This window comes from Poromitra crassiceps (assembly GCF_964638095.1).
Source record: "Poromitra crassiceps genome assembly, chromosome: 17".
NCBI lineage: Eukaryota > Metazoa > Chordata > Actinopteri > Beryciformes > Melamphaidae > Poromitra > Poromitra crassiceps.
Window position 1 is genome coordinate 24,708,597 of NC_139635.1, and position 15,843 is coordinate 24,724,439.

Sequence of the window (15,843 nt, forward strand, 5' to 3'; positions counted from 1 at the left end):
ATGTTCTTGATGACTTTACTGTTGAGCTCAGGATGGAGGCTGATGTTCATCAGCTTGCTGCTGGCGTATTTGTTCTTGACAGACTGGAGGGAAACACAAGGTATTAGATTAGCTCATGTTAAAAACAACATGTCATCTTATTGAGACATTATTAGCTCATGCTAAAAACAACATGTCATCTTATTGAGACTGTTGCACTGTTGGAAACCAACTCACCAGGAACTTTGTTTTTCCCTCATTCACAGTCACCACATTTTTTGCAATGAGCTGCATGACTGGCTTGAGGTGGGCCTCGTCATAGTTGGAATAGTGCTGCTGTAGAGGAGACTGCAACACAACAAGAGGAGAGATCAGTCCTGTCATTTACCTTCTGAACTCATGTTGACATGCTTCAGTCAACCTTTGAATCCATCTGTAGGCCTATATACACTTCTCACCCATGAAAGGCCATCAAGGAGCAGCTGGGAGAGGCAGAGGGAAGCTGCAGCGACCTCAGAGGGATGGTATTGCACCATGTTGTAATCCATCAGAGTTAACTCCAGGAGGTACTCTGCCACCCTCTCTGTCTCTAAAAAGGACTAGACAGACAGAAGAGAGTTACTTTAATTGCCTTGATGACATCAACTACATGAAGACAGGAGACAAAATATATATTTATGGTGGTTGGCATATATATATATAACAGTATATGTACTCACGCTTGCAACCTTTGAAGCCCGCCTAAGAAAGTCCAGTGGCAGAGGGCGTCCCAGGTCAAAATTGAGTTTTCTCAAAATCACCTGCTCCATCCTGAGAATCTGGGCCGTTGTGTATCTATTGTCCGTGCTGTTGGCAAAGTCTGCAAGCTCCGGACTCCAGATCTCCTCGTACTTTGAGGCGAGCCACAAGGCCGTCACCCCGACAAGCTGCAGCTCGCTGCGAGACACCTCTTGGACCTGCGGCACATAATGAGAAGAGTGTTAGCTAGCTGCTACCGCTAGTTCACAGAAGATGAACAAGATTTTTTTTTTTAAACAAGTTTGTACCTGTAAAAAACGATCCAAAATGGCGATTGAGAGATACAACGTCTCCTGAACGAGTGGCGAGCGGGAGTGAACACGGACCATCCAGTCAACTGCACGAGCTCGCATGTGTGGAGTGATTTTGTATCCCTGCATGTACTTTGCTCCCACAGCCTGCTGAGCCTGTGGAGACAGAACCACTTGTCATATAAAATACACACTCGAGCATGGCAGCTCAAAATAGACTAATCAGGGTGGTATTAGATTATATGTATATTTTTTTATGATTTTAGTTCATTATTATATTAATCAAGCAATCAATCAAAAGCAGAGTATTACCTCAAGGAGGTGCAAATAAGCATAGATGTCTTTGACATATTCCGAGCAGAGCTCTGGAAAGTCGGCATCCCACTTGTCAATGTCCTCTATGGGGCACGTCTCAGCCTGGCACATCATTTCCTCCTCCTCTGTCATGGACACATCTGTCACGGCGGGGAGCAGATCTTCAGCTGCTTTCACTTTTTGGTCTTTGACAGGTCCAGTCTTCTGAAGGAACAAAGTTCACTCAAAGTCAGGCATACTGTTTTTTTTTTATACATTATTATTATTTCTGATTTCTCCCCTATTTTCTCCCCAATTGTACTTGGCCAATTCCCCCTGCTGCCCCAGTTGCTGCCCCACACCCTCTGCCGATCTGGGGAGAGCCATAGACACACACATGCTTCCTCCGAGACGGAGGAAGCAGTTAGCAGCCGCTTCTTTTCACCTGACAGCGGGGAGCTTCACCGGCAGGACATGGCACGTGGGAGGATCACGCTATTCCCACCAGTTCCCCTCCGCCCTGAACAGGCGCCCCCGATCGACCAGAGGAGGTGCTGCTCGTGCAGCGACCAGCAAGTCAGGCATATTGTTAGCTAGTTCAACACAAAGCATGTTGCTTCATAGCTTTACCTTTGCCTTAACTGCCCTGCGTGGGCAGTTGGTCAGCTCTCCAAGGACAGCTCTGCTGTGACCAGCTGCTGTGGCTTTCTTCCTCTGTACAGGATCCGCACCCTTAGACTGTTAGGAAGAAGCATTCAAAACAAAGCAATCAAAAACACTGTAAGGAGGATCTGGCAGCTGTTCTCCACACATACCATGTTATGGTACAGTATATGACACACACACACACACACACACACTCTACTGTATACAGAGACACTGCACAGCACGTCACAGTTTGAAAGCCACGCCCACCGTTGGGGAAACCTGGATGCCAAAGGTAAAAGCTGCTGTGGTGGGAAATGTGAACAGATATGGACAGTCTGAGGAGGTTCATCCTGTTTTCAAGCAGACAAATGTGTGAAAGAATGATTTCAGCACACTGCCTCCCACAGAGAGGAGAAGGTACATTGACAAAACAAACTGAATGGCCTCCATCACTGTCCAATTTCAGTATTGTTACTCCAATAAAGCTGGATAAAAATGATACCACACAGTGGCCTGACGTGAAATACTTTGACATTTTCACCAGCAAGATAATATCCTGATATTAATTTGACTTCATATTTAAACATCTGAAATACAATATGCTTTTCAGACTAGTGTGACTGACTGATTGTATGGATTGCTGCTAAATTAACTCTCATATGTTAGATAACAATTCAGTGACAATTCAATTTTGCTCAGGAGTGTAAAAAAAACTTGAATTGGTGATTTTTTACATTTGTTCTCTGCACAGCCCACCACACAACTGCTTTTAGGCATGTTTAATTCAAGGAAAATGACGCTGGTGTATGGAGGTGAATGGAGAGCTTTCCCCAGCGATGGACGTGGCCTATTTCCTGCAGGGGACTGCCTCCATCTTGCTCTGCTGGTGGTGACAGCCCTGCACTGTGGTTCTCTACCTGCTTTCAGTACCTGTGTGTGTGTGTGTGTGTGTGTGTGTGTGTGTGTGTGTGTGTGTGTGTGTGTGTGTGTGTGTGTGTGTGTGTGTGTGTGTGTGTGTGTGTGTGTGTGTGTGTGTGTGTGTGTGTGTTCTCTACCTTGCTTTTGAGAGCTTTTTTCTTAGCAGGTTGGTCAGCAAAGGACTCATCACTGCGTCTCTTCATGGCCAGCCTAGGGGGCCCAGAAGAGCTGATGGAGGAGCAGCACACAGCCTGTCTCTGATGAGGAAAAACAACAGCACAATGACAAACAAGTCCACTCCATTACTACTTTTTACATGTCAGCTATCGTCTTCTTCACAATAAACCCTTTCCACTTACATCCATAGTAGCCTATGAGGACATGCAAAGTTAATTTGGCCTAAATAAATGAAAACCACTCAAAATAAAGTACATGAAAGTAGCTACAATAGCCTACTATTAATTGTATTTGTATTCTTTGATTTGGAGGAAACGATCTTTATTTAGATAGAGATATAACAAAATGGCGGAGTCATTCTTCTCCAGTGTGTTAACTTGTTGTAAAAAAAATGGTGAAGTTGAATTCATCATTTTGCTGGGGAACCCCTGGAACTCCCTCCAGGACCCGTGGCGGTCCCCGAACCCCAGTTTGACAAACTGGGGTCCGGCTTAACCCGTGGTTATCAAACTGTTTGATAATAACCACGGTTGTATTTTACATGATCTACATCGTGCTGTGCTAGCCTGTGACAGTAAGAAAGCGTTTAGCTAACCTATGCTAACGTTTCAATGTAAAGATGTAAAATATCGCTGAAGCAGCAGGCTACTCACGGTCAGTTTGATGGTTGGTGGTGGAGTGAAGACGGTCTCTTCCTCCAGAATCACCGAGACCTTCGGCTGGAAGTTGAACCTCCTCAACTCTGGAAGTGATAAAAGCAGGGATTTAGCAGATGCTAGCTGAGCAGACATTACACCTAACGTTAACGTTAGCCTACATAAACAACTGATCAGGATGCAAATGATGGCCTTGTTCACTGTAATCAAACCTAGCTGATGTGCACCATATCTTTCATCAAACCCACTTAACTGAGCATTTTGAATTGTGGGTAGATTCAGTTATGTGTATTTTAATGTGTTTGAGTTGATTAACGGCTACTTACTGCGGCGACCGGGCAGTCCAGTCTCCATCGTCTCCGGCGTCCACACTTCGGTCGAAGTTATTATTTAATTCGCTAACACCGGGTGAACACGGACCTACAATCAAACAGTACTTCGCCGCGGTTAAAGAAAAAAAACTAAGTAGTACAAACTAGCTGTTTGTCTCGCTTGCGAGAATTGTGTTAGCAGTCAGTCAAGTCAAGTCAAGTAGCCGTCCGTAGCCTGGTCATCTAACGTTAACTCTCTACACTGCTCTGACGTCAACTTGTGCCAAGCTGGTCTGGTGCCAAGTACCCGGTGCCAGCTGGTTGTGCCGCCTGTCGTTTGAATCTGCGTTAGCCAATTAGGAACCAGCATATTCAATCGCGCTTTAGAATCAGCCAACCAAAAAGCAGCAGGGGGTTGTAGCCAAATCTCGCTTTGGTTACGATAACGTTGCGGCACCAGGCTGTACGTTTATTTACGCCCACTTTAGGTTTAGGCATATACTCACCAAGAGATTTCATCCGCCATTCTTTTTTCCATCTACATTTCGTCAAATGCTTAGAAAATAGTTTTGCTTGGGCAATCGATGCAGCTAGGCTATATTTGGAATCAAGAGAGAGAGACGGAAAAAAACGGATTAAAACAATCTACCGTGCGCATGGTGAAGCATGAAGTGACGTCGACTTTGCCTCTCTATATTCCTAAAGGTTCTCGGATGTGTACAGCTGCTCACTATCCATCCATATTCCAATTGAAAGTGTCCATCGTTCCAGGCTAGCAGAGAGGGTTTTAATAGGCCAGAATAAGATGTGAATTATCTTCATATTTATTTAATCTTTGGCTAGATAGACGGAGTCCTTATCCATGATGGATGTAATAATTATAACGGTTATGAGTCTTGCATGGCTGAAATCCTTGAGTATGATCAGAGTAGAATAGCTCAGACAGCTTGAAGTCCCATGATAAAAATGACTTTATTAAACAATAAAAGGTTTTATTGACAAAAAATACTGATGTCATGAATGTAGGCTATTATCAGCTCTATAGCTGCTCCATTACATCATAATGTGTTGATTAAAAAAAGTAATTATGTTATATTTCTCTGTCCTGTTTATACTTTGAGCAGCATATAGACTTTAAACTTTTCTTACTCGGAGACAAACATGTATGATTCAATGACACTTTATGACACCTTTACAGTATCAGGAGCTAAATCAACCCATATGAATGGGTGAGACAAAATTCCACAGAATAAACAATACTGTATAAACAAACAAATACTATCATGAAAGTAATAAATGAAAGATTCAAATATATAACATGTTGCACACTATTACATCAATATACTGTATCGAGCTTAGACTAGACTTGTTATTACAAATGGGATCTGGTCCAGTCAGTGTGCTCCACCTCTGATATGATTATATGATGCAGTTTGATTGATTACATCAGGGCTTTTCAAAGTGGGAGGCGGGCCTCTCCACGGGGGCTCCAAGCACATGACATTATTTATTACATAACTTATCAAAGGTCACATAGAATAGCCTCAATGTGTGTGATTTGGTTCAAGAGATAGTTCAAAGATACAGCAGTTTTGTGGAACAAATATATGCCTTCAGACAGTTTTTTTTATGTATATTGGGTGTATCTGAAGTACGTCAACAGCAATACCAGGCTATCTTGACTCAATTGCTGAGTGGCCAACTGGCCATGGGATCAAATAACATCATTGTGATGGGGGAGGGCATCTGAGGAGAGGCCCAGTCGTGGACTTTGAAAACCCCTGGAATACAGATTCCACATGTAGAAGTGATCAATACTACACTGGTTGTCTATGGGAAGACATGAACCTGACCCGATTCAGATCCCACACAAGTATGCAACAACATGGATTATTTCAGAGGCTTTTTCACCTTGACAAGAATATAATGATTGCTCAAACACTGCATATGGGGGGGGGCATCAATATAAAAATATCTATGTTGTGTCGGCTTTCAGAAGCTCCTATTGGTTGAACCCTAATAATACATATCTCCACAATACATGGCAGTTTTTTATGAGTTAATAAAGGTGATGGGGAAAGGCACATGACAATCCAGTTCTAGACGGTCAGACACTTTATTTCCCACAGCCGAAGCTCACAGTAACAGTCTTCTCATCAGCAGCAGTTTCTGCTGGTGTCTTTGGCAGCGGTCTGCTCCAGGTTGGCCCGGTCCGATCCTGGTGACACAAACAGCCACAAAGATCATCACACTTCACATGATCAAAGACCGTCACACTTCACATCATCTGTGATAGAGAATAAATGAAAGTAAGAGTTCTTGAGATTCGGCTTACTTGATTATATTTAATATGATTTAAGGTCTCATGAGATGAAGAGAATGCCACTAGCACAATAGAGAGCCAAAGTGAAACGTCACTTCCTGCTTTCTCCCTGTACCAGCGCTGAAGAAATTATGAATGGCAGTGAACGGAGAATAATGCAACTTTTTTTAATTGTGCCACGGGGTGCCAACGTTAATCTTGTCAATTTAAAGCATAACTTTGCATGTCAAACCTTTGACTGGTGGTGTATGTCATGTGAGAACTCACGGACCAGAAATCTCTGCTTGTTATGAGATGAAAGTGATTCCTTACTGATACTGTTTCCTTGTCCAATGCTGGTGGGTGTGACTCCTCCCTCCATGTCCTTCAGTATGGAGTCCTCAAAGGCCAAAGCTGCCACTCTGAAGAAAAACTCCTGCACATTCTCCCCTAAGACAGAGGGAAATATGTTTGATTTGATCTCCGATATTGGGTTCATGATTTGATACAACCACGATACAATGTAATCAATAAAAGTTGAAGAGCATGGTGCAGGTTAAGCATTTGTATGAATTAACATTTTGGGCTCATGATTAGTATGAAAAATACCCCATAAAACAATTATGGACAAAAAGGTGGCATTCTTATAATTAAGCAATAGATCAGGACAGGCCGTGTTATATGCTTATTATACCCGATGGGCCGCATAATGACCAGGTATGCTATATAACATACACATCATAAAAATATTCACCTAGGCTATTTAAAAGGAGATGTGTGGAAATTTAATTTGAGCCTATCACAATTCAAATTGTGTTTAGAGGGAGATAATTTCACTGGACTTCTTGTCCGGGAGATTTTAATTTGTCAGACTTTGATTAAAGCACCCCCCCCCCCCCCTTCCCTAACCTAATTTAATTTAACTTAATTATGAGACTAAAAGAGAGTGAGCATACCTGATTTGGCCGATACAGCCCAAAACTCTGCCTGCATCTCTGTTGCCATCCTGATGGCGTCTTTCTCTGTCCTGTGCCGTTCCTGAGGGCTGAAGGAGAAGACAATGAGGTCAAAGCAGAAAATGATAAAAATCTGCTCAAAAGAAAATATTAAAAACTGGTAACATTCATTGCAAGTGATCAAAAAATCATCCATACACTCACCAGCAGGTCACTCTTGGTGCCAACCAGGAAGATGAAACACGATCCAGGCTCATTTTCTCTCATGGCCTCCTCTAACCACTGCCTGGGTGGATGAAATCAATTTACATTTCTGGATTTCAAAACTCACTTTCTGGCCCATCCTCAACAAGACATTTCAGAACCATCATCAACCAAAAAGCGTGTGACAGTGTACCCTCTGACCCTTGACACCTGTCACATAAGCCACGACTTATGAGAGAGAGAGAGAGAGAGAGAGAGAGAGAGAGAGAGAGGATAAGAAGAGACGAGAGTGAAACAGACAGAGCAGAGCTGTGTGTGTGTGTGTGTGTGTGTGTGTGTGTGTGTGTCCAGGTGATTGGCAGCTGCAGCATGATGTCAGGTTGCATCCCCTTAAAGCAGGATCACCCTGTACTCTCTCACTATATGACTGATGCATGTTTTTCACACAGCCCCCTGCTGCACCCAGTGTTGGAGCCTGACACACTGTCTACCCTCATTGACTATGAATGGACTGTGGGGGAGGAGGGGGGCTGCAGGCTGGCACATATAGTGCACTGTAAAGAACTTAAGGCAGCCCGGCTAGCTCAGTCGGTAGAGCATGAGACTCTTAATCTCAGGGTCGTGGGTTCGAGCCCCACGTTGGGCGCTGATTTTGCGGACCACAATGGAATTAAGCCTCAACTTTACTGTGTTAGCGGCCGTGTAGACACAATGCCCTTATTTGAGCTGCCAGCGCCTTTCTACAATTCATTCTCTATGGTAAGGAAGCACGTTAAACCACACATGGGCAAAATACAGCCCGCGGCCCTCGGGCACCTGTGTGGCCCGCGATTGAATTGAAAAGATTTTTTTTTTTTTTTTTTTTTTTTTTACAGTGCACCTGAACGCAACATGCAAGATACCCTCTGAATAAGTGTCCAAATGTTCATGTCATTCTGGCCAATACTCTTCTGTTATAGCATTTCAGTCTGGAATATAACTAACTTAAAGTCGAGCTGAACCCAAAAATGACTTTTCTTTTCTTTTAATTCAAATACCTGGGTATGCAGTGCACCGATGTAATAATGTATGCAAACAAAATCACAACAATCTAATTTCTTTAGTTTTTCACACTTTTTCACATCAAAAGTTCATTTTTCAAGATTTTATTGATAACAGTAATGTACAGTTTGCTGACGTCACCTAGTACTATCAAATTTCTACCCCATTTCAGCCAATCATATCACGACATGCAGCTGTCAATCAAATCTTCATTTCTGGATAATTTTCTCTTCCAAATGAAGTAGAAAATGGCGCCTAGTGCCTGTCATCTGGCAGAATTCCTATCCCATAAACTAACTACTAACTTGGCCAATTGTTAGAAACATGAACAAAAAACAAAAACTATAATCTCTAAGAATGCAAAGAAATGTAACTGGCTTGTTAAAATGCGCATTCCAGGGATATCGTATTTACAGCAGCGATAATGGCGCGCGCATCCGAGAGCTTGGTTGTCAGGGGTTGCACTTCGGAGATTCCAGGCCGACGTGCTGCACTCTCCGCTCGGCAACACGAAGGCAGCTGGCTGCCTGCGGCTCGCTGAGCTCCACTCGTCCCGTCAAAAGGCTCTTCCCGAGGGGAGCGCCACAACACACTGAATCCCACTTGATTTGGAGGCGGAACACGCCAGGATTGGCCAAAGCCCAACCCAGTCCCCAGAATTGTCAAATAAAATCATCGACATGATACTATGACCCGCCTCTCAACCTGTCATCTTAGACAAACTATGTTTTCAGTCTGAAACGGACTCATTATGCACGTGACGAACAGGTTCAGTTCGACTTTAACTTCTAACTTAGTTAGAATAACTTAACTTTACCACTATTCCTTCAGATGTTGTAGTTGTCATAGACTGTGTTGCATAGTTGATTGCTCTATTGCTGACAAAAATGTGTTATTGTAAGTCGCTTTGGATAAAAGCGTCTGCCAAATGACGTAATGTAATGTATGTAATGTAATGAATATGGAATATCTTTCAGTAATCTTTATGACTAAAATGCAACATTGAAGTAGAAATTTAAATAATTAACTTGTTGGTTTTGGATTCATTTAGCTTCAAGAGTGCATTTTTGTTCGTGTGACCCTCAACACAGGCTTTGATCATCCCGGGCCACTTACTGATACTAATGCTTAAATTAACCCACTCATAGTCTGGTTTATTTCAAGAAAAACATTTCGGCTAGTGGAAATTCTAATTGGCTGGTCACTTTAAAATCTAGCAGCCATATTGGCAGGTGGTCAAAAAAGTTAATTTCAAGCCCTGAGAGCAGGTGGTGACATAGGAGTGAGTGAGAAAAGGATCAAATATTGGTGTTTAAGACTGAATAATGACATCACAACTGTTAATTTAAAATGAGTTATTCCTCTAAACCTGGCTTCAAATGCCCCAAATTTTTCATGCTGGCGCCGTTCGGCCCTCAGCAAAACCTGGTAGCGAGGACATTTTTTGTGGCAATCTCTATCATCAAAGTTGCCCATCCATGGGTTACGGCATGACAATATTTGTTCGGCCCCTGGCAACAATCTGGGTTTCTTATGTGGCCCCCCATGAAAAATAGTTGCCCACCCCTGGTTTAAACGCTCTCAGCGTCTAGTGTTTTTGGCGGAGCGCTCTGGGTGTCTCACGCTGAAAAGAGTTGAACATTTGGAGGAAAAGCGCGCTGCTCATCAGCTACAGTCTAGTCTAGTTCTCTGGCTCATCCTCTACAAGTCATTACAGCTACAAAGTCTAGTTCTCTGGCCCATCCTCTACAAGTCATTACAGCTACAAAGTCTAGTTCTCTGGCTCATCCTCTACAAGTCATTACAGCTACAAAGTCTAGTTCTCTGGCCCATCCTCTACAAGTCATTACAGCTACAAAGTCTAGTTCTCTGGCTCATCCTCTACAAGTCATTTCAGCTACAAAGTCTAGTTCTCTGGCTCATCCTCTACAAGTCATTATAGCTACAGTCTAGTCTAGTTCTCTGGCTCATCCTCTACAAGTCATTACAGCTACAAAGTCTAGTTCTCTGGCCCATCCTCTACAAGTCATTACAGCTACAAAGTCTAGTTCTCTGGCCCATCCTCTACAAGTCATTACAGCTACAAAGTCTAGTTCTCTGGCCCATCCTCTACAAGTCATTATAGCTACAAAGTCTAGTTCTCTGGCTCATCCTCTACAAGTCATTTCAGCTACAAAGTCTAGTTCTCTGGCTCATCCTCTACAAGTCATTACAGCTACAAAGTCTAGTTCTCTGGCTCATCCTCTACAAGTCATTACAGCTACAAAGTCTAGTTCTCTGGCTCATCCTCTACAAGTCATTATAGCTACAGTCTAGTCTAGTTCTCTGGCTCATCCTCTACAAGTCATTACAGCTACAAAGTCTAGTTCTCTGGCCCATCCTCTACAAGTCATTACAGCTACAAAGTCTAGTTCTCTGGCCCATCCTCTACAAGTCATTACAGCTACAAAGTCTAGTTCTCTGGCCCATCCTCTACAAGTCATTATAGCTACAAAGTCTAGTTCTCTGGCTCATCCTCTACAAGTCATTACAGCTACAAAGTCTAGTTATCTGGCTCATCCTCTACAAGTCATTACAGCTACAAAGTCTAGTTCTCTGGCCCATCCTCTACAAGTCATTACAGCTACAAAGTCTAGTTCTCTGGCTCATCCTCTACAAGTCATTACAGCTACAAAGTCTAGTTCTCTGGCTCATCCTCTACAAGTCATTACAGCTACAAAGTCTAGTTCTCTGGCTCATCCTCTACAAGTCATTACAGCTACAAAGTCTAGTTCTCTGGCTCATCCTCTACAAGTCATTATAGCTACAAAGACTAGTTCTCTGGCTCATCCTCTACAAGTCATTACAGCTACAAAGTCTAGTTCTCTGGCTCATCCTCTACAAGTCATTACAGCTACAAAGTCTAGTTCTCTGGCTCATCCTCTACAAGTCATTATAGGTACAAAGTCTAGTTCTCTGGCTCATCCTCTACAAGTCATTACAGCTACAAGTACAAAGTCTAGTTCTCTGGCTCATCCTCTACAAGTCATGGCAGGAGAAGAGGTAGGAGGAGTGACATTGATGAGCAGCGTGCTTTTCCTCCAAATGTTCAACTTTTTTCATCTTGAGATGCCCAGAGCGCTCCATCAAAAAACACGAGCCGCCAAGAACGCTTAAACGCCAGGTGCATTCCTTGAAAGACGAGCTTAGCGCTTAGCGCGTCCTTACCATAGGGAATGAATTGCAGAAATGCCGCTAAGAGCTGCTGTTGAACTTAAATATGGTCCCGCCACAGAGAGAATTTACCTTAGGGAAAATTTACCTTAGGGTCCACGATGTTCACAATGACATCCTGGTACGCCCGCAGCTTGAAGGCCTGTGCCACTGTCTGGTCCACGCTGATTGTCTCTAGATTAGGAGAAAATATCCATCAGTTAGATATTCTTAGTGAAGGGCAATGGCAGTATGCTTTTGTATATTCTACCGATGGGACAGCAGGTGGAAAATCAACCAAAATTGGAGATACACGGTTTTCACATGACAACAGCGATATGATAAATGTTTGTTATGTCACCGCCAGCTCCATATCTGACCATGTAAATAGCTACAATGCATATTTCTCATATTGAACACTTCGGCCCCTCGATTATTCAATTTATTCTATAAAATGTCACAAATGACAACCGCCTGTAAAAATGTTGATATATTACTAGCAGGTTCTAAAGACAACTCCCTTTCTTGTCTATCTGCATAAGAGAAGGATCTTCAGCTAGAAAGCTCTGGGAGGATACATGATCTCTGGGAGGATACATGCCTTCAGGCCCAAAACCCAGACTAGAAACACCAGAGGCAAACTGTTACAGTATAAATAGAGCTCAGGATTTATATTACGCCGGTCAAATGACACCTTTTTAATCCTAATAAACTGACAGTTGGATTAAGTGCATTGAAGAAATTGCCACCTTATTTCCCTGCATGTGTACTCTGTACTCTTAAGGATTTTGTTTACCATCTGATAACATTAGTTGTGCCTGTGTTGGTCCTACTTGGTGCTTGTCTACAGACTGTATGATAGTGATGTCATCGTTAGGTGAACAGAAAATGCAAATTGAACTTGCTTGTTAATACTGTGTGGAGGGCCACATATATTATTATATTATTATTTACAGTAGATTTTGAGAGCCAAGCCGAGGGCCACTTAAAATCGGTCCGCAATTGGCCCCCGGGCCGGACTTTGGACTACCTGGCCTAATGGAAAGTAACTTGTAATTTGCATTATAGCTAGAGCAAGATGGTTGTGAATGAGGGGAAAGCATAGGATGATGACAGATTTTTTCTTTTTTTACCTTCGCTCCTGTTTAAATTTGTCTACTTGTTTATATAATTTATTGTGTTTCATGTATAAGTATGTTTTTCTTGTATTTAATTACCTATTTTGTACCTGTATTTGATATTATGTTAAGCATCTCTTTGTACCAAGAATATTATTGGTCATTGCAGGGAGGGTTTTATTTTAGTTTGTTTCAATGTGGATGTTCTGGTTATTTAAATGAACAAAAGCCAATAAACATAGTATTGAAAATAAAATGACAACTGCCCATCAGAGGTTTCACAAGTGCCCAAAATTATCAATTTTATACGGATATGAAACAGAGGAAAGCAGCACATTTTAGCATTTGTTAAGCTGTAACCTGCAAATGTTTCGTATTTTTACATGATAAATTACTAAAACGATGAATCGATTATCAAAATTACATCAGTCGACTAATCGATTTCGGCACTGCAGAGATCATGAAAGTGTTATATAATCTAGTCTCATCTAATCGCTTGTACATGACAAACACACTGTGAAATACATACGGTGTCAGACCATAATTCATGTACCTTTCTGAAGGTCTTCTTTGAGACTCTTCACCTGCAGCAGGAGAGGACTGGGAATTTAAAAGAGAGGATAATTATTTAAGGGAGAGGTTTTCAAAGAGGGAGGCAGGCCTCCCCAGGGGGGCTCCAAACAGTTTCAGGGGAGGCTGACTGTTTTTCTCACTTTCCTAGAGTCAGAAACAAATAAATGGCATTCGACAGACCTTTCTCTGTAATTTGGTCTAATCTGAAGTATGTCAAACAGCAATATCTGGCTATCTTGGCACAATTGTTGAGTGTCTATGGGATCAAATAACACAATGATGATCTCATAGGCATTCAGGAATTGAGCGTTTTCCAAGCTTTGTGTCTCAGACTTTGAAACCCCGTGGTTTAAGAGATCAGGGGAAGAAGAATATTAACAACACACTAAGGATCAGCTGAAGGCATAAGTCACTCTGTTATGCAGGCTCACCTGTATTCATCAGTGGGGTGTGCGATCTCGATTATATCCCCAAGACTGACTTGAGGGAAAACTTTGGGGTTGACAACCAACTCATCATCTGTTCAACAGAAAAAAAAACATTTGAAAATGTGTGTAAAAATGTGTGTAATTGAAGCCAAATGGAAACCAAATCTTTAAAAAGTATGAAGTGACTTTGTTTCACTTACCACTCCCGCCAAAGCCTTTCTTGTGCACCACAAGCTTATATGATTTATTAGTCTTCATGATGAACTAGCAGAGGGATAACAATCAAGATCGAGTTCATTAAGTTTCTATAAAGGTTTGTAATTGTATGTATATGCGAGTCTGCCCTGATTCCTTCTCTTTTATGGAGAGGTGGTCTTGCTAAAAACCTATTCAAAAATCTTATCAATTTGGCATATATGATCAAAATAGCACTCATTTAAACAAGATGTCAACCTTTAGAATAGTTCCACCTGTTATTCTCATAATCTTCCACACAGTGGTGGGAGGTTTGTCTTTTATTTAGATTAAGATGGTGAATCTCATTGTGCCGAATTGTCCAGTGAGCCCTAACGATGACATTAGAGGTCCCGAGTCATGTTCTATGAGACGCACGGTCACAAAACTGCCAGATTTGTTGAATGGAGTTCGACATAATGTACCATCTTCTCTCCATACAGGACAGTATCGGGGCAGTCAGAAAAGCTTTTAACCCTAGTCAGCACAACTATGTTTGGTTACTCAATCAAAATGTGACAAATGAGCAGCATATAAAAGGAGTTAACTTTTACCTGAACAAGCAGCCAGTAACGTTAGCTAGCTAACTGTCCCGTGTTGTTGACATTTCCTAGCCTAGCATGCTGAGACAAGAACTGATAATAACTAAACTAATACTGTCTAACCATGAACAACTAACAACACTACCCACGAACCTCAGTTAAGTTACTAAAGATGAAGTAAGCAAGTGCCTTGAGAACACATTTAAATAAAATAAGGCAGAATAGTTGTTTATGGAAAGCTCGATTCAGAGCTGTTTACTACTGAAACTGAGCAGCTTTTCCACTTCCTCCAAAACAAGGAAATGTCGTCCGCGTGGGCTCTCGCTGATTGGCTCCCAGCAGCCCACCTTCTTCTTCTGTTTGGTTTGACGGCGGTTGGCATCCAAAATATTGCATTACCGCCACCTACTGAATTGTATCATCTTCTCAGTGCTAACTATTTACAATGTCCACCCATGTGTCCACCCATTGTCCACCCAAGTGATCCCATTCATGATATAATACAGCATTTTTGCCATTATTGTCATGTTCTAAAGTAACTAGTAGCTAGCCCAGTTACTATTTCAGAATTCAGTAACTGTAATTGAGTAACTACATTTTAAAAATGAATTAGTGTGTGCTATAAAAAATATTGTAGGCCTACATAAATAATGTAAGTAAATGCATTTGACTGGATGATAATTACCCAAAACTGCAGAAATGCTGCAAAACACTAACTAAAGGGTTTCCACCTTCCATGATTGGAATCTGGAAACCCTCATTTTGCTTGCACCTGTGTTTATTCTGCCTTTTTGGCACAAGATGGCGCCCGTGAAAAGGATCTCTACATGATGTCACGTGACGATCCGGAACCAATCACAGCACCGCTTTCGGGCATTTAAAAATAACGGCGCGCCATCAGATGCTCATTGCTCATCCACGGTCAGAGTTGTCAGTCGAGTCATCACTCATCAGTGAAACAACGACAGAAACTACGACAGAAACTACGACAGCAACTACGACAGCAACACATTTTAAGGTAAGTGTAGTTTGTTTGTTTGTTTGTTTGTTTGTTTGTTCGTTTGTTTGTTTGTTTGTTTGTTTGTTTGTTTGTTTGTTTGTTCGTTTGTTCAAACAAACAAACGGTCTTCTACTCTGCAACTCAGAACGGCCTCCATCACGTTAGGTCTTGAAACTGCATCCAGCTAGCTGAGAGCTAGCTAACGTTTTATTTAACAACAA

General features: G+C 42.1%; 1 protein-coding gene across 1 annotated transcript; it reads right to left on the minus strand.

Moving 5' to 3' along the window:
- Positions 1-7,523: 7,523 nt before the first annotated feature.
- LOC310791960 (GATOR1 complex protein DEPDC5-like) lies at positions 7,524-14,883 on the minus strand. Its single transcript, XM_083653648.1, has 6 exons — positions 14,635-14,883; positions 14,047-14,110; positions 13,850-13,937; positions 13,399-13,445; positions 11,837-11,922; positions 7,524-7,576 (listed from the first exon to the last, which is right to left on the minus strand). The coding sequence occupies exons 2-6, from the start codon at positions 14,102-14,104 to the stop codon at positions 7,544-7,546; spliced, it is 312 nt and encodes a 103-aa protein (XP_083509774.1). The 5' UTR covers positions 14,105-14,110; positions 14,635-14,883; the 3' UTR covers positions 7,524-7,543.
- Between the last annotated feature and the right edge of the window lie 960 nt (positions 14,884-15,843).

Bases quoted from the DNA above. Each gene is read 5' to 3' on its own strand.
- LOC310791960 (XM_083653648.1), bottom strand. From the start codon at position 14,104: ATGAAGACTAATAAATCATATAAGCTTGTGGTGCACAAGAAAGGCTTT. The intron at 13,446-13,849 runs GTGAGCCTGCAT...TTAAATTCCCAG, and splicing joins CACCCCACTGATGAATACAG to TCCTCTCCTGCTGCAGGTGA. The intron at 11,923-13,398 runs GTACATGAATTA...CTCCTAATCTAG, and splicing joins CAAAGAAGACCTTCAGAAAG to AGACAATCAGCGTGGACCAG.